Consider the following 27,575-nt stretch of genomic DNA (forward strand, 5'->3'; position numbering starts at 1 on the left):
CCTCAGTTCTTTGCTTTTATAACATTACTGATGTTCGGGTTGCAGACGGTGTAGGCTGGTTTAAACTCATGTAGGATGAAATTTTCCGATCATCTGATAAGGATACAGATTAATTAACGTGCAGTTCGTTTGAGCAACCTCCAAATTCTAAACAATTCTCGTGGCCCGTGTAAAAACGTTCTTCTGTGGTGAATCACTATCATTTAAGTAGGTATTTTGTTAGCTGCTCAATTCCCACTTCACCTTCCCTGAAGGCAGTGACCCAGGTTGGGGTCTGATTCCACTGGCCAAATTCTGTTCTTCACCTATTCCCTCATATCAGATTCTCAACATGGAAATTCCAGATTTCAAATAATGTTTCCAGAAAATCTAACATTTCCCACCAAAATAAATCAAGGTAACACCTAATGGCACAAAACCACCATATAAAACTACCAACAAACTCTATCCCACAGTAGTGAAATCGAGCCTATTTAATAGAGTGCTTATATAAAAGTCTGTAATGAAGACCCAGGCACTCACAAATCTCATTAATGAATGGATAAATTATGCATTCTTGCACTCAAAAAAAAAAATTCAATTGCATATAACTAGATTCTTGTGACCAAAAATTATCAAAACTGTGTATTGCAAGTATCACATGGCAGTTGGTTCATCCATCCAGGATTGCACCTGTCATGCCAGCCAACTATAAATCAATCCCTGGATTGGGATCCCTTCTGATGAAAAGTCATTGACCCGAAACGTTCACTCTTTTTCTCTCTCCACAGGTGCTGCCAGTCCTGCTGAGTATATCCAGCATTTTCTGCTTTTATTTCAAATGTATGGCGTCCACAGTATTTTACTTTTATCCATTCTAAATGTTGATTATGCCTAAATTAGCCTATCTCCAGTTTGAACCTGTGCCCACTGTCTTACTATGAAGATTTAATTTGAAGTGATCCTACCTCCTTATTAACAATTTACTATTTTGTCTCCATCTGTAGTAGGTGCCTACTTACTCACCCCTCTTTATGGTTGTACAGCCCAAGTTTTGCCTCATAACTCAATACACCTCTAGAGACATGAGTTTTGGCTACCAAGAGATGGAGGCATTTTTCATGTAGTCTGCGGTTTTAACAATGACATATTCTTGCATGAACTGCTCTTGTACCAGAGCTTGCATGAACATGGCACCTTTAATACAGAAATAGCACAAAGTGCTTTGTAGTTGTAGTCATGCCGGAACAGATACCGAGTCATGGCAGAGTTAGAAGAATTGACTGAAAGCATGATCTAAGACTTTTAAAAGGTGGAAAAAATTGGAGAGGACAAAACAACTGAAGGCTTTGCTGTCAATTAAGAGGAGAAGGAAAGGGGTGGGGGAGATATACAGAAGGCCAGCAGCAACAGGGAGCAGAAGGTGATTTAGAAATGCAGTGCAACTTTCTATTTGCAGATTAATGCTCCCCACAATGGTGGACAAAATAAACAATCTTCAACTTCACTCTCAGCTATTTTGACACCACTCAAGCTGTAGGCCACTCATTTCTGCTTCCAAAATTTCAAAGCCGCATACATTTTATTTAGTTTATTTTGTGGGTCCTAAGCTGCCTCATCAGAATTGATATGCCCATCCTCCACAGCTTAAAATCGCCAAAATAAGAGATCCAATTTTCAGAATCCACGTTAGAAACACTAGAAAACCCAACATTGATACTTGGGGTTCCCCTCTGCAAGTCCCCTCCTTCCATTCTACCATCATTCACATAATAAGTACACATTGCTTCCTACTATGTGGTCATTTGTCCATTTCCATGTTTAATTTCGAATTCCTGTTTTGAACTTTCATAGTAATCTTTCAGTTGTAGTGCTGTAAAAGATTTTCTACATGGCTTTCCAGTCAGAAATTTCTTCTGTGTAAGTTTGATCCCTGGCTTGGGCTGGGTTAGCAGATCACAGCCAGAGTTCCAACTACTACATGCGAGTTCGCTCAGTAATCCAAGCAATATTTATGCATCAACCAGTATTACTTTAAAAAAAATGTTCATTTATCTCATTGCTGTTTCTGGGCCTTTGCTGTGCACAAATTAGCCGCCATATTTTAGACAACAGAACAGCGAGCACAACTCAAAGTACCTCATTGGCTGTAAAGCGCATTGCAATGGCTGGAGATCCCAAAAGGCACAATAAAAATGCAAGTTCTTGCCTTAATGAATGACTGATGCAGAAAAGTATGTAAAGATGTCAAGTGAGTGCGCAATTGAGCTCAGACGCAATTCCTCTTGTTAAATATGCCAACACTTGCTACGGAGATTCACATGTTGGGGATGGTCACTTGAGTGAGGTTTCTGAAAGCTGCCACTATTTGTAGAAATCTACTCCTGCCCAAGCCAGGAAATTGTAAAACATTGAAAACATACTTTTCTTGATTCAACAAGTAGTAGGACAGAGGCAATGAAGCAATGCCAAAAGTCTGGGTGGTCCCTCTGCACTACACCTTACAAAATGAACATGAGCGCAGACTCACAGGAAACTGGCTGTTTTATATTTTAAATAAGCCATGTTTCCAAGCTTGTCTTGGAATAAAGCATCTTTGAAATTCATTGTAGTAGCAGGAACAGGAACAACAAAACCTTGCTGATTAATAATGCAGACAGCAAAGCCTACAGCTTTAAACTGTACTTAGAAACCGGGTCAACTGGAAAATTCTGCTGCTTTGAACTTTATCTGTTCAGAGGCAAACACATCATAAGATTAGCAATGAGTATTTTTAAATACAAAATGACAACTAAAGTCATTCAGCTTCAATCATCATGCAGGCCTAAATGAGAATAAATCCTTCCCCCACCCCCACCCCTTCCGGTTCATAGTGCTGCTGGTACTGATAATATTTTAAAATTCCACTGAATCCGAGCTGTGCTATCATTAACTACCTCACAAAAAGGCTTAGATCAACTGCAGAGAGTTAGTGCGCTTACAACACATGAGTGAGAGGGGTAAGAACTCAAACACTGGACTTGATGTTAATTCCCCCAACAACAGGGAGAAAGGGTCAGTGGGCTGCCAGGGTTAGAGAGTTAAATATGGAGAGCAGACCTCGTCAAGCTGTTCCTGCTCCCTATTCCACGATGGTGGATATCGGGGTGACCGAGTGTCCTCTGATAGAATGTGCTTAACATAAAGCTGATGGAGAGGAGCAATGGGGGATGAGATTGCGTGGTCGTATTGTCCCTGGACTAGTAATCCAGAGTAATGCTCTGGGGACCAGAGTTTGAATCCCGCCACTACAGATGGTGGAATTTGAATTCAATAAAAATCTGTTGAACTGAATTGAAATCAATAAAAACTGTCGAGCATTGTAAAAACCCACATGGTTCACTAATGCCCTTTAGGGAAGGAAATCTGCTGTCCTTACCTAATCTGGTCTATATGCAACTCCAGACCCACAGCGGTTGACTCTTAAATGCCTAGCAAGCCACTCAACTGTATCAAACCCTCAAAAAAAGGAGTGAAACCAGATGGCTTCGACGAGGCACCGGAAATGGCAAAGTCCTCCTTACTAACATAAAAGCAAAATACTATGGATGCTGGAAATCTGAAACAAAAACAGAAAATGCTGTAAAAACTCAGCAGGGTTTGACAGCAACTGTGGAGAAAGAGTTGAACGTTTCAAGCCTGTATGACCCCCCTTCAGAGCCTTATTAACATCTGGGGGCTAGTGCCAAAAGCGGGAGAGCTGTCTCACAGACTAGTCAAGCAACAGCCTGACATAGTCATCTTCATGGAGTCATACCTTACAGATAATGTCCCAGTCACCACCATCACCATCCCTGGGTATTGTCAACTGGCAGGACAGACCCAGCAGAGGTGGTAGCACAGTGGTATACAGTTGGGAGGGTGTTGCCCTGGGAGTCCTCAACATTGACTCTGGACCCCATGAAGTCCCATGGCATCGGGTCAAACATGGACAAGGAAACCTCCTGCTAATTACCAAGTACTGCCCTAGCTAAGCTGATGAATCAGTGCTCCTAAGTGTTGAACATCACTTGGATGAAGCACTAAGGGTGGCTAGGGCACAGAATGTACTCTGGGTGGGGGATTTCAATGTCCATCACCAAGAGTGGCTCGATAGCACCACTACTGACCGAGCTAGCCGACTCCTAAAGGACGTAGCTGATAGGCTGGGTATGCGGCAAGTGGTGAGGGAACGAAAAAGAGGGAAAAACATACTTGACTTCATCCTTACCAACTTGCCTGCCACAGATGCATCTTTCCATGACACTATCGGTAGGAGTGTCCACCGCACAGTCATTGTGGAGACGAAATTCCACCTTCACATTGAGGATTCCCTCCATTGTGTTGTGTGGCACTACCACTTGCTAAATGGGAGAGATTTCGAACAGATCTAGCAACTCAAGACTGGGCATCTATGAGGCGCTGTGGGCCATCAGCAGCAGCAGAATTGTACTTGAACACAATCTGTAACCTCATGGCCCAGCATATCCCCCACTCTACCATTGCTATCAAGCCAGGGGATCAACCCTGGTTCAATGAAGAGAGCAGGAGGGCATGCCAGGAGCAGCACCAGGCATTACTAAAAATGAGGTATCAACCTGGTGAAGCTATAACACAGGACTACATGCGTGCCAAACAGCATAAGCAGCAAGTGATAGACAGGGCTAAGTGATCCCACAGCCAATGGATCAGATCTAAACTCTACAGACCTGCCACATCCAGTCGTGAATGGTTGTGGAAAATTAACCAGCTCACTGGAGGAGGAGTCTCCACAAATATCCCCATCCTCAATTATGGGGGAGCCCAGCACATCATGGCAAAAGGTAAGGCTGAAGCATTTGCTACAATCTTCAGCCAGAAGTTCCGAGTGGATGATCCATCTCGGCCTCCTCTGGAGGTCCCTAGCATCATAGATGCCAGTGTTCAGACAATTCGATTCACTCCACATGATATCAAGAAACGGCTGAAGGCACTGAATACTGCAAAGGCTATGGGGCCTGACAATATTCCAGCAATAGTATTGAAGACTTGTGCTCCAGAACTTGCCGCGCCCCTAGTCAAACTGTTCCAGTGCAGCTACAACACTGGTATCTACCTGGCTATGTGGAAAATTGCCCAGGTATGTCTTGTACACAAAAAGCAGGACAAATCCAACCTGGCCAATTACCATCAGTCTACTCTCCATCATCAATAAAGTAATGGAAGGGGTCATCAATAGTGCTTGCTTAGCTATAACCTGCTCACTGACGCCCAGTTTGGATTCCGCCAGGATCACTCAGCTCCTGACCTCATTACAGCCCTGGTTCAAACATGGGCAAAAGAGCTGAACTCCCGAGGTGAGGTGAGAGTGACTGCTGTCGACATCAAGGCCGCACCTGAGAGTGTGGCATCAAGGAGACGGAGCAAAACTGGAGTCAGTGGGAATCCGGGGGAACTCTTGAGTGGTTGAAGCCATACCTAGCGCAAAGGAAGATGTTTGTGGGTGGCGGAGGTCTGTCATCTCAGCTTCAGGACATCACTGCAGGAGTTCCTCAGGGTAGTGTCCTCGGCCCAACCATCTTTAGCTGCTCCTTCAATGACCTTCCTTCCATCATAAGATCAGAAGTGGGGGTGTTCGCTGATGATTGCACAATGTTCAGTACCATTCGCGACTCCTCAGATACTGATGCAGTCCATGTCCAAATGCAGCAAGACCTGGACAATATTCAGGCTTGGGCTGACAAGTGGCAATTAACATTTCTGCCACACAAGTGCCAGGCAATGACCATCTCCAACAAAAGAGAATCAAACCATTGGCCCTTGTCTTTCAATGGCATTACCATCACTGAATTTCCCACTATCAACATCCTGGGGTTTACCATTGACCAGAAACCGAATTGGACTAACCATATAAATACTGCGGCTACAAGAGCAGGTCAGAGGCTAGGAATCCTGCAATGTGTAACTCACCTCCTGACTTCCCAAAGCCTGTCCACCATCTACAAGGCACAAGTCAGGAGTGTGATGGAATATTCCCCACTCGCCTGGATGAGCGCAGCTCCCACAACACAAGAAGCTGGACACCATCAGGACAAAGCAGCCCACTTGACTGCCACCACAACCACAAAAACATTCACTCCCTCCATCACTGACACACAGTAGCAGCAGTGTGTACCATCTACAAAATGCACTGCAGGAATTCACCAAGGCTCCTTTTAGACAGCACCTTCCAAACCCACAACCACTACCATCTAGAAGGTCAAGGGCAGTAGGTAGATGGGAACAACACCACCTAGAAGTTCCCCTCCAAGTCATTCACCAACTTAACTTGGAATATATCATCGTTCCTTCACTGTTGCTGGGTCAAAATCCTGGAACTTCTTCCCTAACAGCACAGGGGATACTTATATAAGAACATAAGAACTAGGAGCAGGAGTAGGCAATTCAGCCCCTCCAGCCTGCCCCACCATTCATTACGATCATGGCTGATCTCATTTTGGCCTCAACTTCAATTTTCCACCTTCTCCCCATAACCTTTCAACCCATTATTAATTAAAAATCTGTCTATCTCCTCCTTAAATTTATTCAGCCTCCCGGCATCTACTGCTCTCTGAGCTGGTGAATTCCACAGATGCACAACCCTTTGAGGAAAATAATTCCTCCTCATCTCTGATTTAAATCTACCACCCCTTATCCTAAAACTATGGCTTCTCGTTCTAGAATGCCCCACAAGGGGAAACATCCACTCCACATCTACCTTGTCTATCCCCTTTAGCATCTTATATACCTCAATTAGATCTCCTCTCATCCATCTAAACTCTAGTGAGTATAGGCTTAAACTGCTCAATCTCTCCTCATAAGACAAGCCCCGCATCTCTGGAATCAATCTAGTGAACCTCCTCTGAACCGCCTTCAATGCAACTACATCCTCCCTCAAGTAAGGGGACCAAAACTGTGCACAGTACTCCAGGTGCGGTCTCACCAATGCCTTGTACAGTTTCAACAACACTTCCCTATAATTATACTCTATTCCTTTAGCAATAAATGCCAAAATTCCATTTGCCTTCCTCATTACCTGCTGTACCTGCATACTAGCTTTCAGCGATTCATGCACGAGGACACCCAGATCCCTCTGCACTGAAGCATTCTGAAGTTTCTCTCCATTTAAATAATAAGTCACCTTTTTATTCTTCCGACCAAAATGGATAATCTCACACTTACCCACGTTAAACTCCATCTGCCAAATTTTGGCCCATTCACCTAACCTGTCCATATCCATTTGTAAATTTCTTATTTCTTCATTGCAATTTACTTTCTCGCCTATTTTGGTATCATCTGGTGGAACGTGCCTACAGCGACAGTGAGGACACTGGTGAACACCCACGTGAGAATCCTGCACCAGATCATCCCTCTCTCGACGCAAAGGTGAGCACTCTCTCTCCTGTTTCTGACTCTGCTGCCATGCACTATTTATCTCTACTTAAGTTCACAGGGAGCTCTGCCAAGCCATCCAGGTCCTCACCTCCAGTGAAGAGGTCAACTCTTCCATTGAAGAGCTGGAAATAAGCAGCCTGGAAGACCCATCCATCACAGCGTTTACACACACCCTCCACCAGCGCAGTGATACACACCTCGATGGGACCTAGATCTAGAGCAGCCTTAGGTTCACAATCTGGTGGTCACTGCATCAACAAATGTCTGCAGCAGCAGGAAGCAGTTTCAGCCGAGCACCCTGGCACTCGGAGGACTGCTGGGAAAGAGGCATCTGTGGGTTCCAAGCCAGATGACGGGCCTCTGGATTCAGCCTTCCAACTCATCGTGGAGAGTAAGCTGAAGGCGGGGGAACATCACGCAGAGTTGTTGGAAGCTCTCAACAGAGTGGCATGTGAGTCGTTGGAGTACGTCCACCTGCTCTCTCATGAAGTGGTGCCCACATGTACATGTATAGTGGTCTCCATGAGAAGGATGGTGGATGCCAGGGAGATCCTGGTCCAGCAGAATGAGGAGATGTGTGCAGACCTGCACTCCATCACGTGAGCCATGGGTGAGTTCCTGCAGTGGCAACGCGAGGGGGAAATGGGGCCCCTCAACATCCCTCCAGGTGCCCCTGCCCCTCAGGAATTAGGCCGGGGCCCTCAGGCACCCGAAGGGAGGAGGAGCGGCAGCTGGGCACCCCTGGGTCATACATTCAGGAATCTCAGAGGCTGTCCACTCCCTCCAAGTCCTCCTTTGCCTGTAACCCCCTCAACCTCATCCTCTGTCACCGCAGAGGGAGCAACAGGCCCACAGGAGGACAGCCAAAGCAAGCCGAGGCCCTCAAGGCCTCGGGTTTCCAGAGGACACATGCCAAAGTCATCAGAGGCAACAGGGCCAACCATTATACAGGCTGTCTCCACCCCTGCTGCAGATGTCAGTGCAACACCTAGAAGAAGTGGTAGGCCTAAAAAAATCAAGAAATTCCGATCACAACTGGTTGCACAGGTGAACACGTTTTTCCACTTTTTAACCTGAAAATATATTCACTTTCACTGAATAATGTGTAATGTTATCTTTCAGTTTCAGTTACAGGCTTCGCGAGTGCTCCCCCTGCATCCTCCATCACTAGCAATCCAGCTGCACACAGTTGGACCAGGAGTGAGTCTGGAGAGAGATGTGTGTGTTTGTGGCAGGGCCTTTTGGAGCCTCATTCTCCCACGCATGCGGAGCCTTCGTCCATCACACTCATCTCAATGTCCTGGGCAGTTTCAATGCTGCCTGCTGGGGTTCTCTTTCAGTTGTCCATCTGAGCTGACCTACATCTCCGCCCACCCATCCCATGCAGGACCGGTACCCGTTCAACACGAGGTGCTGCTCACTTTCGATTTTGGACAGCATGGTAGTTGTTAAGTTTTGATAAGCTCCACCGTCCTTTCCTCTTCCCCAGTCACCCACGTCCTCTCCCCAATCACAGTGTCCTAGGCCCAACCATCTTCAGTTGCTTCATCAATGATCTTCCTTCCATCATAAGGTCAGAAGTGGGGATGTTCGTTGACGATTGCACAATGTTCAGCACCATTCACAACTCCTCAGATACTGAAGCAGTCCATGTCCAAATGCAGCAAGACCTGGACAATATCCAAGCATGGGCTGGCAAGTGGCAAGTAACATTCGCGTCACACAAGTGTCAGGCAACGACCATCTCCAGCAAGAGAGAATCTAATCATCGTCCCTTGATTTTCAATGAATCCCCCACTATCAACATCCTGGGGGTTACCATTGACCAGAAACTGAACTGGACTAGCCATATAAATACTGTGGCTAAAAGGGCGGGTCAGAGGCCAGGAATCCTGCGATAAGTAACTTCACCTCCTGACTCCCCAAAACCTGTCCACCACCTACAAGGCACAAGTCAGGAGTGTGATGGAATACTCCCCACTTGCTGGATGAGTGCAGCTCCTACGACACTCAAGAAGCTGGACACCGCACAGGACAAAGCAGCCCGCTTGATTGGTACCACATCCACAAACAGTTACTCTCTCCACCACTGACGCACAGTAGCAGCAGTGTGTACCATTTACAAGCTGCACTGCAGGAATTCACCAAGGCACCTTAGACAGCACCTTCCAAACCCATGACCACTACCATCTAGAAGGGCAAGGGCAGCAGATAGATGGGAACACCATCACCTGGAGGTTCCCCTCCAAGTAACTCACCATCCTGACTTAGAAATATATTGTCGTTCCTTCACTGTCGCTGGGTCAAAAACCTGAAACTCCCTTTCTAACAGCACTGTGGGTGTACCTACACCACGTGGGCCGCAGTGGTTTAAGGCGGCAGCTCACCACCACCTTCTCAAGGGCAACTAGGGATGGGCAATAAATGCTGGCCCAGCCAGCGAAGCCCACATCCCGTGAATGAATAAAAAAATGTCTCTCATCCCAACTCCAACCCCACCGGTAACACCTTTGACCTCCCCGCCTTCTCCTTCATGAGTGCACATTCTCTACCTTCCTGAAAATCCCAGCCCCATCCACATTGGCCTCCCTGACCTCTTCCTTCCTACCTCTCAGGGTCCGTGTTCGCCCCACGAACCACCCTCGCCACCCCTTCCACCAGTACTAACGCATCCTCACCCTCCCACCCCAACGGCTTCCTCTGCCCCCTCTCACTATCACCATTCCATCCTACTACACCCACATTGAGTTCACTCCCCAGGAGATTCACATTGACCCACAGGGAGGCGCTAGCATTGTGGTAATGTCACTGGATAGTATTCCAGAGACCTAGGGTAATGATCTCAGAACCCGGGTTCGAATCCCACCACGGCAGATAGTGAAATTTGAATTCAGTTAAAAGATATCTGGACTTCAAAATCTGATGACGACCGTAAAACCATTGCTGATTGTCATAAAACCCATCCCAAATCAGTTTCATGCTGGCGATATTTGCGATCCGCCACCATCGGATAATCCGGCTGCGATCTCATGCCACAAAAAATTCCATCTTTTACCTTTCTCAGGAGGGTTTCCAATCTCCATATCTGAAGATCTCAAAAGTCGCTCTCATTTGGACAGCTCCAAGGATGGTCCACCTCGCAGGATTTCAATCTCGCCTTCCGAGATTCTTTTCTCCTGGATCTCGGAGTACACTCAAGCTTCACCTTCCAAGCACGATGTCAGGTCTTCGGCCGTGCCAAGCAGAGCACTGCTGCTCCGACAGCCCACAGTACGTAGCCACCACTCTTCGGCTGCCTTCACTTAAGGGACCTGTTTCTGTCCTCTAGCTTTTTTCCCTTGCCTGCGACTGCCTTTTGGGACTTCTCCCTATCCCTCTCTCTGGTTTGTAAGCTCTCCTTGTCCCCCTACCATGACCTGCCCACTGGGACACCTGCCAGATAATGGCGAACCCTCCCAGGTTACCTTCGTTTTCAGACCATTCTGTTCCCTCTTCCCTGCAGGGACACGGAGGGCCAGTCCTCAACCGAAGAAAAGCAGTCATTTTTCAGCTGAAGCATGCGCCTCCTGTGATTGCACACACAGCGCTACACTACAGGCAGGTGTCTCCCTGAACACAGGCTTACAGCATTACACTCGAGACAAGTGTCTCTGGGATCGGAGACCCACAGCATTACATTGCAAGCAGGTGTCTCCCTGATCAGAGACCCACAACGTAACACCGCAGACAGGTATCTCCCCGATCCCAGACCAAAAGCATTACGCTGCAAACAGGTGTCTCTCCGATTGGAGACCCATAGTGTTACACTGCAGGCAGGTGTCTCTTCGATCCCAGACCTATGAGCAGCCAAGTCCATACTGGTCTGGAAAACTGGAAGCTAACCGTCAATATTTCACATTCTGCACTTCTGATCTGCTATATGGCGCAGTGATAGGAGTTTGAAACTTTAAAACAATAGAACTAAACTCTTGTAAGGTAAACAACTGTTTTTTGGCATTGTTTCTGTTATAGCTGCAGCCAGTGTTCTGCTCAGAGACTCACTGCTATTCATTGGTGAAAAAATATTGCAACTCCTACTGATTCCAAGTCCTGAAGATATATTTGTCCCTGTTATATTCCTGGTCAAGGAGTGGAAGAGAGCAATGCTGAGTTAAACTGGCCACAAATCAATAAAAGGACTCATAGTAAGGCCAAGTTTTACACAGAAACTGTCCACCAATTCCTTGAACTGGAACAAAGCTAGAATTACCGTTAAACAAAATGCAGTAGATCTTGGTCTGTAACGTCCGAGCTCCAGGGTGTCATACTCCCCGGTGGGAGGGGGGTGGGGACAACCCAAAGATGCACTGGGGAACCCCCCCGCCCCACCCCCACCTCGGGAGTCCCCAGGTAAGGGCTGCACGACAATTGCGCAGGAAGTTAAACTCCCGTTGGGCAATTACCCTGCAAAGAAACATCGAAAGTACAATATAAATCACAAACTTCCGATAGTTCTGACTGTCTTACAGCAATAGGTATCCAGGAAAAATTAGAAGAATTAAAACTACTTCTAACTCCTGGGTAACTATAGTCCACGCACCCACCCCGCCGCCCCCCCCCCACCTCCCACCCCCTCCACCAACTCCATGGGACTGCCCTGACCACCCCCTCCACTGGCTCCAACCCACCACAAGAATCTCCAGACTCCCCCCACCTCACGGGACCCCCCCTGACCATCTGAGTCCCCATTGAACACTCCCCACCCATCCGCCCCCACCCCCACACTGACCACCCAACCCCCCTACTTCCTCCCACTGACCATCCTATGCACCACCCACCCCCCTCAACCGACCAACCCCTCACCCTCCCCCAATCCTTACCTTAGAAACTTACCTTCTTCCTGGCTTCTGGCTTCTCAAAGTGGCTGGACCTTTAAACTTACTTGCTTTACGGTAGCTAGTGCTATAAAAAAGGGGACATGGCTTCCTTACTTCTCTCCAGCCCTTGACACAAGACCTTGGGAACCTGCTGCACTAGATAGTTCTTGCCTGGCCTGAGTCGCAAGGTTGGGCTAGAAAGGAATGAGTGGATTTCTAGGTAAGAAACTAGAAGTGGAGTGGACAATCCAACTCCGACTGCCACCCCACGGGAGTTCAGGCCTATTGTGATAATGGATTTCCAACAGACATCTGAAAGTGCACTGATATGTGGCCTATTGATAGAATGATTGTAAACAAAAATAGAAGCGAAAATGGATAGCAATTTAGTTAAAGGTGAAGGTGCAGAGAATACTTTTTTCTGACTGGTGGAAAGTCTGCCATAAGTCACTGTCTAGATCATTGATCTTTTCGCTCTACATAGAATGGATTTGGATTTGGAACTTGGGGCACAATTTCAAAAATTTGTAGATGAAATAAAGAGACTGGCTAACTATGAAGATTACAGTCAAATCAAGAAGGACAGAGACAAATGGTTGGATCAAATAGGTGTAATTTAGTGCATAGAAATGTGAGGCAATGGGTTTTGGGAGGATGAATAAGGAGAGAAAACGTACCATTAAAAGAATACTTTCAAAGGAGTAGAGAAGTAAAAAGATGCAAGGGGTCAGATACACTAATCTTCAAAATTCAGAGGACATGTTCAATAAAGTTGTAAAAAAATTTCCCATGTGTTCCTGGTTTTCTAAATAGAAGAAAGAAAACATTTACAATGGCAGTGAGAAAGGACAGGGGAGTGAGGACAGGTGGAAAGCTCTGTCAAAGTGGCAGCAAAAGCTGTACCGGGTCCTCGTGCTATAAACTTCGGTAATTCTATCGGGTATTTTTTTTTTAAAAACTTGTGTAGGTAAAAAAGAAATAAATCCCATTGAGAAAGATCTTCATTTGAAATAAAGGATTTGACCCACTGATGTGTTAAGTTCACTCATCATGGGAAGAGGCCAGGGCTCTCCTTCAATTGCTATCCACTGCTGGAATTGTGTGGATGTCCTGCTGACCACAGGCTCTCAAGTTGGCTGCGATAGTCCTGGTGGCAAATTAGGCTGCCAGTGCTGATGATCTGGGCTCACACAAGGGCGGTCGCAGCCAGAGTTGTCACATCAGTTTTAGGGAGGGGTAGGGAATAGGAAGTCAAAGAAAACAATTAATACTTGAGGCAACTGCCCATTTTAGGGCCTTATCTTGGGAGTATTTCTTTAACACATCACTGGGAGAGAGATCAGGCTTTTGCTATGACAGCTGCTCTGAGCTGCCTTTCAATTGATTTTGCTAAATGGTGAAATTCCATCTCCATAAGAAAACTAAAGCAAAATTGACAGTGATGTAAACACCACTGTTCAAGAGCCTAACGAGTATTTTTCATACTCCATGGCTTGGTGACCTTATATTGCCTATTACAGTAGCTACAGACCAGTGAGAATTATAGAACATTGTGCTAATTGCACAGTCTGAAAACAATGCATGCCTCACTGTGCTCCAACGATCTGCCTGACAACAGAACAAACACACACCCCGAAGTACATACACTACATGGCTCAAGAGGTCTATAGCTGCCAACTGTAACATTTGGCAGAAGCTGTCTTATGTCCAATCTATTTCTTGGGATACCTATTCCAGTAACTGCAGAGCAAATATATATGCAGTCGATTCCTTGCAAGAGCAAACAAAGTCACAAAAGAGGTGCTATTTATAGAAAGGGTTCTACATCATACATTCACAGAACTACTGTTAGTACTGATTGGAAACAACGTACACAAGAGTCAGGTAATCATTTAGTGCTCTACTGAACACAATAGTGAATGGTGAAGGTAGTGAAATGAAGAGCAAGCAGCTAAACTGCACACTTGAATGATGGAATAAAAGGTTACCAGGGAACTTTACTGTGTTGCAATTGTTTAATTCGCTGGAATGAATCGAAAACAATTCATGCACAGAGCCCACAACATGACCACTCAGTTACAACTGGATTATCTGACCGAGCCATAAGGATCAAGAATGTCCCAGGGATGATCCCTGCTTTTATCTAGGGCGATGGTAAGGATGCTACAATGGCCTTCGCATCCCTGGGCTAAGGAGAGGTAAAACCAGTTAATATCCCATTCCTGTTTACTACCAAATGACTGCAACTGGAAAGCAGAGGTGTTAGCTGAAGACGGAATCAGACACAGTAATGATGCCCTCTGCAGTCAAATAGCCAACCAACAGCCAATCTAGCTTTCCTCATGTGGAGCTGCACCCAAGGGGGAAGTGTATTGGAACAAGATTTCCATCCACCAGAGGATCTCCAGGGAAGACTAATGTAGATGATTGCGGTGGTCTCCTGGTGACATTTCCAGGGTCCCCGGTCACTTGCTGCAGGTAGGTGAGTTGATTGAAGATGTGCAGTGGAGAACATTTGCCCTGACTTTGAGCAGAGTTGCGAGAACCCCCAGTACTGCTAGGTGAAGCAAAGAAAATGGTTTTAATTTGAAAAACAAATTTTTTTCCCAATCTCTCCATTGCCTCACGTTCAAGAGCTTTGTGATCCATTACAATTTAAATAGCTGCTTTGCCTTGTGTAAAGCCACCCCCTTCCATCACCCTACCAAGGCACTAATGATAGGGAAATACTTGAAATTACTTATTCCCTTAAATCCCCTGCAACTTGCACACAAACACATTCAACTTCCCTCATTACTTCTGCCAGGAAAGTTCGAGAGGGCCAGAGAAACTCAGTAACAAGCTTTTCTTATCCTGAAACTGACCAGAAGTGGGTTCCAATTCAGACAACCGCCAGCCCTGGCCATCCAGGCTCTCATGCGGAGAAAGGCTATTTATATGGAGTACTAGGGCGCTACTGGCACCTATGCAACTGTAATCACAACGTTGATGAAAACTGGAGTGCAAGCGAGAGAAAAAGAGAGAGGAAAGAGAGGCAAAGTCAACATTCAGACACCTGGAATGCAAATGTTCCTTCAGCTTATATGTCAGCACCAATGTGCCAGATAACTGCAGTGGGCTTATTAATAGCACTGTTACACAAAGGATGATAGCACCATCTTCTGGTGCAAGAACTAACTGATCAGTTACAGTAAACAGTGCAGGTCGCTCTCAAATGAGACGAGCATGCTTAGCCAGGGCTCTACCACATTCACAAATAAAGCTTCTAGAACATAAATAAAAACAAAAAAACTGCGGATGCTGGAAATCCAAAACAAAAACAGAAACAGAAATACCTGGAAAAACTCAGCAGGTCTGGCAGCGTCGGCGGAGAAGAGCACAGTTGACGTTTTGAGTCCTCGTGACCTGTTGAAGGGTCATGAGGACTCGAAACGTCAACTGTGCTCTTCTCCGCCGATGCTGCCAGACCTGCTGAGTTTTTCCAGGTATTTCTGTTTCTGCTTTTGTTTAAGCTTCTCGAACACCTCCTTTGATAGCCACACAGAAAGGACCTAGGCATGCTTTGAATGCACAATGAAGATCAATGCTCCAAGTCAATTCTGATGAAAGGGCGTCGACCTGAAACGTTAACTTTGTTTTTCCACAGATGCTACCTGACCTGCTTGCTCATTTCATGTTTTTGCTTCGGATTTCCAGCATCCACAGTATTTTGCTTTTGTTTGTATTGCTGAAGAAGCATTGGTTTGTCAAGATAATGTCAAGCTTTGGACAATTAACTGAAGATCCGTCTGCCTGTTCATGTTGGCCTTACACATCCTGTAACACTATTTGATGAAGAACATGAATTCTCCCAGCGTGCCAGCCAACATCCACTCTCAAACAATAAAAAAAAACTGGATTGACCGGTTAATATTTATAGGTTACTTATAGTCACTACACCCCAAAATGAATTCACTACATTAATCTCTTTCAAACATTTCAATCTGGTAAGGAGTTACATAATATATACCAGCATATATACCAGTATACATATATATACATAGCAGATATGTATCAGTATACCAGATATATTGCCAGTAGAAATGTGTTTAATATGGGATGTTAACATTGCACAGCCATTACCAGATACTGTAGTTCCATTTAGAGGCAGCTGTGCAAATTGGTGTCATAGCCAGCTTTCAAGAACATATGCTGCCAAGCAATCACAAGGACATTTCTGGAATCAATAAATCACCTACAAAGACATTAATGCCTTGATTTTTTTTTTGGGGGGTGGGATTGGGGACTGCAGAGGATTAAGTAAAAGGAAGAAAAATAAAATCAGGAATAGACTCTGCATTTTTAATCATTTCATACAATTTGGGTCATAGGTGAGCTTCATGTCATTCTTCCGTCTAACAAGAGACATCCAGATATGATTTACATGCATCGGTGATAGTAATCAGCTGCAGAAAGATTTGCCTAGTCCTGTCTCAAACAAAGGTAGTCACTCCTATCCTCAAATACCTGAAGCCAATTAAAAACCATTGATTAGAAAAATACGCTCAGCTTAAAATAGTGCCATTAAACCAGTTCTATCGCAGTGAAATTACAGCAGGAGACAACACACAATGGTCATGTTTTGGGCACAGAAATAGAAAATATTAATGTGATGGCTTCTCAGGCCTGACTTGTACAGGACATTTTATCATTCGTCCACCTCAGTCCTTCCATTGCCCGGCAACTGGAATTATGAGATGGGCTTTATCAGAGTGTGAACATCAGCCATTGGGCAAATGGTTCCTATGTGCAGCTCAACCTGGTGTACAGCTCACACCTCTGCCACCACAGTATAAACTAGGACTAGGGGCAGCTCAGGCTCAAACGTTTCAGCAAATTATACCAGAACTTACACATTTGCTAACTTATCTAGAATTCTGCTGCTCACACCCCACCCCAAAGTCTGACCCTGAACCTCGATTGCCTTCACAATCTCCCAATCCCTCAGCGACAATTTCAAAACCCTTGTCCTTTTCCCCACCACTGCTCTTCAGCCCATGTTCTAACCTCACATTTTGGAAGTCTATCCCTAAAACTCTTCCTTTTGTTACATTTGTTCCCACCTTTACGAAAGTCTCATCCCCAACCTCTATCATTGACTATGTTTTTGCTTTCCTAACCACTCCCTCTCGCACCGTATCTCAAAGTATCTTGAGATATCTTTATCTAACTAGTGCTAGTTATTGATTCATACGTCAGATAACTTCCTTGTTACTGCATCAAATTGTTCAATTTAACTTTCATTACCTAGGCAGTGATGATGTGAATAGTTGTTGGGCTAATGTGGAAGGAATCTGGGGCACAGGCCTCTCTTCAGGTCCATTTATAGACTGATGATACAAGAACACGTTCATATCTTTCAAAGCAGGAAAATAAGATCTAATAATGGAGTTCTGCAATGTTTCAATGCCGTTCAGAAAAACAGAATGCGATTTTCAGAACAGCAACAAACATCCAAAATTCAATGCAGAAATGGAGATAAACCCATCTGAAAGAAGAACAGAAAAATGTTGGAACTACTCAACAGGTCTGGCGGCATCTGAGGAGAGAGAAACAGAGTTAACGTTTTAGGCTGGTAACATTTTACCACTAGTCCTGAAATGTTGGGCTTCATTTTACTGGCCCCATGGATATGAGGTTGGAAGCTGGGAGTTGGTGGGTGGGGGAGGTGGCAGCAGAGGGACAGCTGGAAAAATAAGTTGTTGGAGGGGGGGTGGAAGCCATGCCCAGGTTGCTCCTTGGAGCATTCCTGCAGCCTGGAAACTTTCCCAGGGGTAGGCTGTTAACAGGATTGCTGTGGGCCTCAATTAGTAGGGTTAAGGCCCCAATTAGGGGCAATTTTGCAGCCTCATCAGAACTCTACCAGGCAGACACACAAGTTGGCTGACTGGGCAGACTGGTGGCAGATACCATTTAAGTGGAAATAATGCATTTTAGGGGAATAAACAAGAAATGGAAGTATGGAGAGTGTGGATGAGGAGAGACTGCCAACTGCCACGCCCACCACTATCATTACTGCCCACCCGCAGAGTTCAAATATATATTTCCCTTGTTATGACGTGGCAGATGATGTGTGTCAGGCCGGCCAAATCCACAAGGGAAACTTGATCGCACTATCACAACGGTTTTGCAATTTGTATTTATCACGAGAAGATGTGTGCACTGGATTCAAGAGTAATAAGTCCACCAAGACCTTTAGCGATATTAAAAATTAAATTAAGATATTTTTTAACAAAATAAAAGATTTCAAGCATATACATGAGACTACAATTACTTGCTACGATAACAAATCCTAAAATTCCTAATTAACCCAATTCCCAATTACACCTCCTTTAAGGCAACAGTCCAAAATAGATTTTAGATTTAAAACAGAACCAGCAAGTTAACACAATACTCACTTGACAGTGGAATTCCAAATGGCTTTGCTCAAACTTCAGTTTCATTATATAGCAGACTTATACACAAATGGCTGAAGGCTTCATTAAGGCTATTTCACATACTCCTGTTAGAACTTACATAACCTTCTTACACATAGCCTTTCGTTCTCTTTTATACACATTTCTCTCTTTTCAATGTGTAAATTCTATTGTTCCATATGTCTGAAACAGTATCTTCCTCATAATATAAAAACATTCATGTTGCCAATATTGTCAGTAACGGTTGGGAAAAATAAACACACTCCTTAGCTTTGCTTATCTGGCTAGTTCTAAACAGACTAAGATCCCTTTGAAATCCAAATGATCCCTTCGTTTATCTTAAAATACAAATTCCCTTCACACCTTACATACTAAGCCAACATCCATGTTTACTCATTAGCATGTCAAGCACATAGCTCCTTTTGATGATTTCAAGCTTGCAGTCTACTTGACTCCAAATGTAATTAAATCACACAGACAAACCCAACTATACTTGCCCCCATAAACCTACTTCACAATAAACCAGAAAAATGTCGTGAAAATTATTATACTTCTGTCACACCATGAAATATTTATTTACCTGGACTTGCACTATGTGAAAAGACATTTTGGATTTTATAAATAGTGGCAGAAAGTAAAGAAGTGATGATACATTCATCAAAGACAAGTTAGGACACAGTTGAAGCATTTATGTTATTTTTGGGCATTCCATTGGCAAACGAACATTAAAGCTTTACAAACTAAGCAACCAGCTGACATTAGGGATGAGAACCTGCAGTTCTAAACAGAGATGAGTGTTACTGGGAGCACTGCCACTGCAATAGAGAAGACCAAAATGAGATTTCATTTTGCTTTTCTTAAAATCATTAAGGGTTTTGATATAGTAAATAGGGAAAAGCTATTGCAAGTCAGCCATTAACAAAAAGACAATTATGTATTTCTCAGTTTATCGCAATTTTGATGCATGAATAATCTAGACTGAAGTATATGATTCCTTAGTAAAGCATAATCATGAATTTCAGCTTTTAACTAACTTATGACCATTGCAAATGCAAAATGAACTCAATGACACAATAATTAATATATAAACTATACAAGCATGATTTGTTGAAACTTAACCAATTCAATCCTTCTATTTCTTCCTGGTAAGAAAAAAATTTGGGGTTCCATAAAGATATTGTAATTCAAGAACATTTGGGTGGTCCAGTAACTGTCCCCAAGAGAGTTTAGGAGAAATCATCTGCCAGGGACAAATTAGGAGTGTGATGGAATACCCGCCACTTGGCTGGATGAGTGCAGCTCCCACAACGCTCAAGAAGCTGGACACTGTCCAGGACAAAGCAGCCCACTTGATTGGCACCAATTCCACAAACATTCACTCCCTCCACCACTGACGCACAGTAGCAGCAGTGTGTACCATCTACAAGATGCACTGCAGGAATTCACCAAGGCTCCTTCGACAGCATTTCCCAAACCCACGACCACTACCATCTAGAAGGACAAGGGCATCAGATAGGTGGGAACATCACCAACTGGAAGTTCCCCTCCAAGTCACTCACCATCCTGACTTGAAGCTATATCGCCGTTCCTTCACTGTTGCTGGGTCAAAATTCTGGAACTCCATTCCTAACAGCACTGTTGGGTTTACCTACACCACATGGACTGCAGTGGTTCAAGAAGGCAGCTCACCACCACCTTCTCAAGGGCAACTAGGGATGGGCAATAAATGCTGGCCCAGCCAGTGAAGCCCACATCCCATGAATGAATAAAAGAAAACTGTTTGCAGAGAACATGTGATCATGTGTCACAGGTTGAGGTGAGACTGCTGTATCTTTTCTGGGAAAAAGTGGACAACTATTTTAAGCATAGGAAGAAAGAGCTATGGGGAGAGAGCAGGAAAACTAGATTAGTTGTGGTTTGCACCAGCAAGGAGCTGGTTCAGACACCCTGAAGGGTGTGCCTGTACTATAAACTTCATGGCCCTATCCATCAGACAGCAGGTTCTGTCTGTTCACTGGATGAGATATGTCACATCAACGGCATGCTGCCATGTTCATCCCAAACCCAGCACTTCAGCGAATACAACTACTGTCCATCCAACCACAAACCTAGGGTTAAACAATGTTCAGGGTGCAGGGGGTCATTCTTTTAGAGTCACACATCACAGAAGGCGGGTTGGTGAGGGGAGGGGACATTTGGTCCAATCGTGACTGTGTGTTCTCTTGTCTGTGAAAAAACAATCCAATTTGTTCCGCTCCCCTGTTCATTCCCATAGTCCCGCAATCTCTCTAAGTGGATAATCAATTCCTGTTTGAAAGTTACTATTAAATCTACTTCCACCACCCTTTCAGGCAGTGCATTACAGATCATAACTCGCTGTATCAAATAAAAATTCTCCTTTCCCCTCTGCCAATTGTCATAAACCTGTGTCAACTGGTTATTGACCCTCCCTTGGTCTAAGAGAATGGAGAAGGACAGTAAATTTGTTGAGAATAAAGGGCAGGGCAGAGGAAAATTGGGGTTGGGGGGGGGGAAAGAGAGATACTAATCCTGCACGCCAGATATGTGATTCATTGTCAGAATGACTGAGCACCTGAATTAACAAACCAGCATTGCCTTTCACATCTCCTCCTGGCTGAGAACCCAGTTTTTATTAATAACCACACTAACTCAGGCAAGTGTATGCAGTATACTGCATAAACTAAGTAAACAAGCTGAAACCAGGAGCAGCCATTTACATTCCCAATGGTTGTGTAATCTAAAACAAAAAATAAGAGTGAGCATGTGACTCAAATAATGGCTCTTTTCAGCTATGCAATTACTCAACTCTTTTTCCCCCTCACTGGTCGATCTTAAAGCAATTATGCAGTGAGGAGGATTTGGAAAACTGCTGAATGGGTTTGTCAATACATTAATCTCATACAGCTTGTTTCACTGCTAGTCCTGCGCACGCACAAAAATACACACACTATTCATAGTCTCCATTTTTTTTAAATCCGGGTTTTAGGGGAATACAATCAAACCGAAAATTTTCCAGAATGAGTTTAATATAAGAGAGGGAGTTAGCGAATGAGATAGAGAGAGAGAGAGAGAGAGAGAACAAGAGGGCAAGCAAGAATTGGGGAGATAGAGGGAGACTGGGGGGTAGTGCAGGCGAGGGGGCAGAGCGCAGGCATGGGAGGTGTGAAAGATGGGGAGAAAAGTCAGGAAGATTGAGAGAAAGGCAAAAGGCATTTAGCTAAATTAATCAGAATATTCATTCAGATAGACGTCCTCAAAATTAGATCCTTTTTGTGAACATGTAGTTTATCTAGCATGCGAGTATAATCTTCTGTTAAAGTATCAACTTTGGATGATAACTTGTAACATTCGCACCACCCAAGCATTCAGCTCGTCAAAATTTGTCAGATAGTGAAACAGTCCATGCCTGAAGATCTGTGTAAAATTCAGGCTCAAGCCGACAGTGGCAAGTAATATTTGTGCCACGTACAGGTAATGGCCATCTCCAACAAGAGAGTGTCTTACCATCAGCACTTGACATTACCATTGCCAAAATCCCCACCATCAACATTCTTGGGTGGGGTCACCATTGACTCAGCTGCACAGCTATGGAAATACTGTGGCTACAAGAGCAGATCAGGGGCTGGGTGCTCTGTGGTGAGTGGCTCGCCTTCTGAATCCCAGTGTACCATCCACTCACAAGCTACAAGTCAGGAGTGAGATGGAATATTCGGCACTTGCCTAGATGGGTGCAATTACAGCAACACTCAAAGAGCTCAACACCATGCTGGAGCAGCAGCCCAACCATCACCTTAAACATTCATTCCCTCTACCACCGGTGCACAGAGGCAGCAGTGGGTACCATCCACAAGATGAATTCGCCAAGGCTTCTTCAACAGCACCTCCCTAACCCACAACCTCCAACACCTACGAGAACAACGGAAGCAGGCACATGGGAACCGCCACTGTTCCCATGTTTCCATCCAAGTTACGCACCATCCTAAATGTTTCTCCTCAAATTGTTTTCCATTTTCTCTCAAACAGAAACTGGGACGAGGGATACATAGCATGGGACAGTAGCAAGATGGAGGGGGGGCTAAGCAGAAAGATGAGCTGCATAGGGGTGTTACAGTTTTAGCTGTGAGATGTTTGTGCCAGAACTGCGACAGTAGGCCACAGTCAGTACCCCATCACTCAACTCAGCTCAGGTAGTCGCACACTTCCCTCAGAGTCAGAAGGCTGTTGCGTCAAGTCCCGGTTCAAGAAGCATATTATCAAGGCGCACATTCTAATGCAGTGGTGGTAGAATGAAGCATTGTTAGAGGGGTTGGCCTGTGGCTGGATATTGAAAATTCCATGTCACTATTGGAGGGAAAGAAGAGGATTTTCCAGTGTCCTGGCCAATATTTTTCCCCTCAGCCAATAAGGCAACCAATTTCAGCAACGTAGAATGCTGCAGAAAATTAAAGAAACAGTACGCATATTGCAAATGAACAAAAGTTGAACAGTACATATCTAAGATATCACAAGCTGTCTTTTTCTTTACAGATGTTGATTATTTTCTCTTTTTTTAAAAAATATTGCAATATGTAAGAAATACATGTGCTTCACTGGTGTAATCTGCATTACTGTATAGCAGAAAACCAGAATTCATCAATGTTTCTCTATAAAAGAGAAGGCTAAGGGGTGGCCTAATAGAGTTCTTTAAAATTATGGTAGTTAGATATTGAGAAGGTGATTTCACTTGTGGGGACAGCAAAACTAAAGATCATAATCATAAGATAGTCACTAATAAATCCAACAAGAAATTCAGGGGAAACTTGTTTACCCAAGAGTGGCTAGAATGTGGAACTTGCTACCACATGGAGAAGCTGAGACAATAATTATAGATGCATTTAAGGGGAAGCTAGGAAAGTACATGGAAGAAAAAAAAGAATAGAATGATACGCCGATAGGGTTAGCTGAAGTAGAGTGGGAGGAAGCTCGTGTGGAGCATGAACTTGTTGGGCCAAATAGCCTGTTACTGTGGTGTAAATTCAATGTAAAAGGATAGTTTTGAAGACTAATCTTGAAAATTTCCCATGCCAGAACAGTTTTATGTTAAAGGACTTCTTTTTCCCTTCATTCAAACTGACCTTTCCTTCATCCACAAGTTCCGTTATTTCATCCAGCGTTGGACCACTTGGGGTAAATATGGCCCAGCGATAGTGAATGCCCTGGCTCAAATGCTGCAACGATAAAGAGAGAAAGGGTCACAATAGGATAAAGAGCCTCTGATCGTCTACATGAAAATCTACATGAAAACTTCCTGATTAGGAGTATCTCAAAATCTATTAGGATTGGAACTCACTGTAAATCTGTTGCTTACTATATCCATAAGAAAATAACAATTTTTTTCTGCAACTCACCACCTTAAAATAAATCAGCAAAGTGTGGTGGTTCTCCATAGAAAACAGAACAAACGTCAGGTAAACAAAGGCTTCTAGTTTTTCGTGGGCCTAGCTTCACACCTCCCCATGACTTGAATTATTAAGTAAACAGGTTTATAAAGAGTTTTTAAAAAAGAGACCCTGTCTTATGTATTCAGCTGGCTGTAAAAAGTCCCCTGGCACCAATTGAAGGACAGTGGAAAACTAATATTTGAAGAATGGACTAATTGATCCAGTCAGCTCATTTGCTGACTGTGGGGTCTTGTTGTGAGCCAATGTAGGTGAAGGCAGTGGCCAGTGATTGCACCTCAAAAATAATTTGCTGCTTGCGATGTGCTTTGGGATGTCCTGAGGATGAGTTACAGTGCTCCCTCAAATCCAAGATAATTTTTTCAGGCATTTGACAGACTCAATAGAAGAAGATTGATGTTAGGAACAGTAACAAAACTGGCAATGCAAAAACAAGATCATTCTAAAGTACATTAGGCTCCTTCTAGATGAACAGGTGCTTCAAGATAGGCCTCACCTGTAATTACCTTCTGAAAATTAAAACCTGCTGCTGCTGGAAGCCTCATCCAGGCCTCTAGCCTCAAATTTGCCAGTTGCCCTTCCCGCTGATCTTCCAATTACCACCCTGAGATAAACTCTACCACCAGAACTCCATTGCCTGCACCCTGTCCCACACACACACGTCACTCTGACTCGGCCTCAGATCACTTCTTGTCCTTCAGTGCAACAATCTCAAAATCCTCATCCCCGTCTTAAATCCCTTAAAGCCTCTGTCTCGCTATCCTGTCTCCCTGCCCACAGCCCCTGCCTCCGTCCACACATTCTACCATCTATGACAGAATTTTCAGTCATCATTCCCCCAACACTCAAAATAACCCCTCCCCCAACAAATCTTGTCTCAAATTCAAAAATCTCTTCAAAACCTATCCTCAACTGCACTTTGAGTCACCTCCCTACCCATTTCCCCAACATAAACCCACTTACACACGGCTCTAATACCCAAATGTTATGGTGGGACATTATACTGCATTAAAAGGTACTGCATAAACTCGAGATCATACAATCTAAAATAAGAATATTACAGCCTGTCCAAGTTGAAAGCCCGCAGTGACATCAGGCTTCAAGGCACAATGCATGACATTGATAGGATAGATTCAGATTTCTCAATGCCAGATTCCCAGGAAACATACTGTACATTACAGAGGTTAGATCAATGAGCAGAGTTATGTGGGTTTCAAAATGAGGACAACTCTTTCTGAAAGTAAAACATTGTCTCACGTCTGGCGGCGGCGAGTGGTTGCTTTGAGTCACATGCACCCCATACCCCTCAACCCAGCCATTTACCCTGTGTATGGCCTTTCTCTGTGAAGAAAATTTAGTTTGAACAATCTGCTCATTATTCTGTTGATGGACCACTCCCCCCAGCGTGGCCATGGCCCCAGCCAAATCCAGAAAAGAAAATGCAATGGAACATCATCATAATCACCCCAACATTTGCCTTGTGAAAGCAGAGGCATCTATGAGTTATGTGCCATTGTACTCGAGGAACTGGGTTGGGGCTCACAAACTCATTTCACAGTTAAGCCCAACTTCCAAAAGTAAGAGTGTGCTAGGTCATAGGGTCACAGTTTCTTGAAATACATAGAGAACCATAGAAAATCTTGAAAGGCAGGGATATGTGTTAGGTAGCAATGGTCTTGTACTGGAAGGCCAGCAAATAAACATCTTTAAAGATCGGGACAACACTTTTTAATTCCCTAAATATTTCAGCTTTTAAATTTTTTTTAAAAATCCGTTCATGGGATGTGAGCATCGCTGGCTAGGCCAGCATTTATCGCCCTTCCCTAATTGCCCTTGTTCAGAGGGCATTTTAAGGGTCAACCACATTGCTGTGGGTCTGGAGTCACATGTTGGCCGGGCCAAGTAAGGACAGCAGATTTCCTTCCCTACAGGGCATTAGTCAACTAGATGGGTTTTTACAACAATCGACGATGGCTTCAGTCATCATCAGGCTTTTAATTCCAGATTTTTATTGAATTCAAATTTCACCATCTGCCATGGTGGAATTCGAACCCAGGTCCCCAATACCAGACCAGCGACAATACCACTATGCCACCGCCTCCCCATATATGTAAACTGGCCTCTCTCTTGTTACTAGGATCCAAAACATATGTGGCGCTCAGCTGCAAGCCTGGCTTGTCCCTTCAAGGCCACTCTTAGGTAATTCCAGTGGGCAACAGTACCCTGAGGTTAGTCACAGGTGTCTTAAAAGCGGTGGGGGTTTTGTTAGACAGACTGCTGCTTGAAGATAGTCCAAACTATCACAAGATCATAAAAATCAGTGGGAAATGACTGGATGACTAGTCTCCTTGCTCTTCCATATGTTTTAAAAACATTCAGCTCTCCTTAGCTGGTGCTCAAAACAAAAGTGTAAAAGCCTCAAAACCTTTTAATTTTCCGATAGATTAAAAAACAGGCAGGCCTTGCGTTTATAGAGCACCTTTCACAACCTCAGAGTGCTTTACAGCCAATTAAGTGCTTCAAGTCTCCAGAGTGAGATTTCAACTTTCTGCAATAATTTTACCTTTAGGATTTTGCTGCCCAAGGTGATCCCTGACTTAGCTATTCCGTTAGCAATTCCAAGCCTATCAGTGTTGATCATGAACGGTGTCACTAACGTAACGTATGTTGCTCCCGACCATGGTTTCAGCAAGCTCAAGGCCCAGCCTTCAGTCTGTCCACCCACATTATCCAAGATAAAGTCAAACCTGTGCAAAAGATAAATGAATATTACATAGATAACGGAGCACATCTAGAGATTCCCACTGAAGGCAATGAACTGCCTCAGATTTCAAAATTAGGGTTTGGGAGAAAAGAATTGTTAAAGGGACGCCATAACTTAGTGGTACTTGGGCTTGTGTCTTCAAATAAAAGTGCTTCAGTAGCATGGTTGTTGGGGAGAAAGGCCAGAAAGGACCCTAAAAGGGAAGGAGGGAGAAACAATAGACAATTCTTGCAGCTTCTGGCTGTTAACAACAGGGTAGCACCTGCAGGGGCTTAAAGGAAAGCTGTGGAGGAAATAATACGTACTAGGCGGAGAAATTGTAATACTAACAAAAAAGGTAGGGAAATTGTAACAGTGTTTTATGCAGCTTTTTCGTACATCGAACGCTGTATAATGACAAAATGCTGTGCAGTTTGTTTGCGCCACATTTTTAGAAATCAGACCACCGGATGAAAATTACTACATTTTGAGAGGTTTACACTCCAGTAGGTGTGGTGGGGTGGGTGGGGCAGTGGGGATGAAGAAGAGAAGAGTGTTTAAAGCCCTGACTGGAAATTGCCAGTTGGAGAACACTGCCTCTTTTAAATCTCAAATTCAAAGCAACTGTGGAGTTCAAACTCTTAGTTGTCCC

At 44.3% G+C, this 27,575-nt stretch overlaps 1 protein-coding gene across 1 annotated transcript in view; it reads right to left on the reverse strand.

The window, feature by feature from the left end:
- The window catches only part of rtn4ip1 (reticulon 4 interacting protein 1), a 47,027-nt gene that overhangs the window by 1,698 nt on the left and 17,754 nt on the right, over window positions 1-27,575 (reverse strand). Inside the window, exons 7-8 of the mRNA XM_078542516.1 lie at window positions 26,744-26,927; window positions 23,857-23,949 (exon numbers count right to left, since the gene is read on the reverse strand). Coding sequence (XP_078398642.1) covers window positions 23,857-23,949; window positions 26,744-26,927 — 277 coding nt within the window. The remainder of the gene's footprint in view (window positions 1-23,856; window positions 23,950-26,743; window positions 26,928-27,575) is intronic.

Source organism: Cetorhinus maximus, chromosome 5 (assembly GCF_964194155.1).
Source record: "Cetorhinus maximus chromosome 5, sCetMax3.hap1.1, whole genome shotgun sequence".
NCBI lineage: Eukaryota > Metazoa > Chordata > Chondrichthyes > Lamniformes > Cetorhinidae > Cetorhinus > Cetorhinus maximus.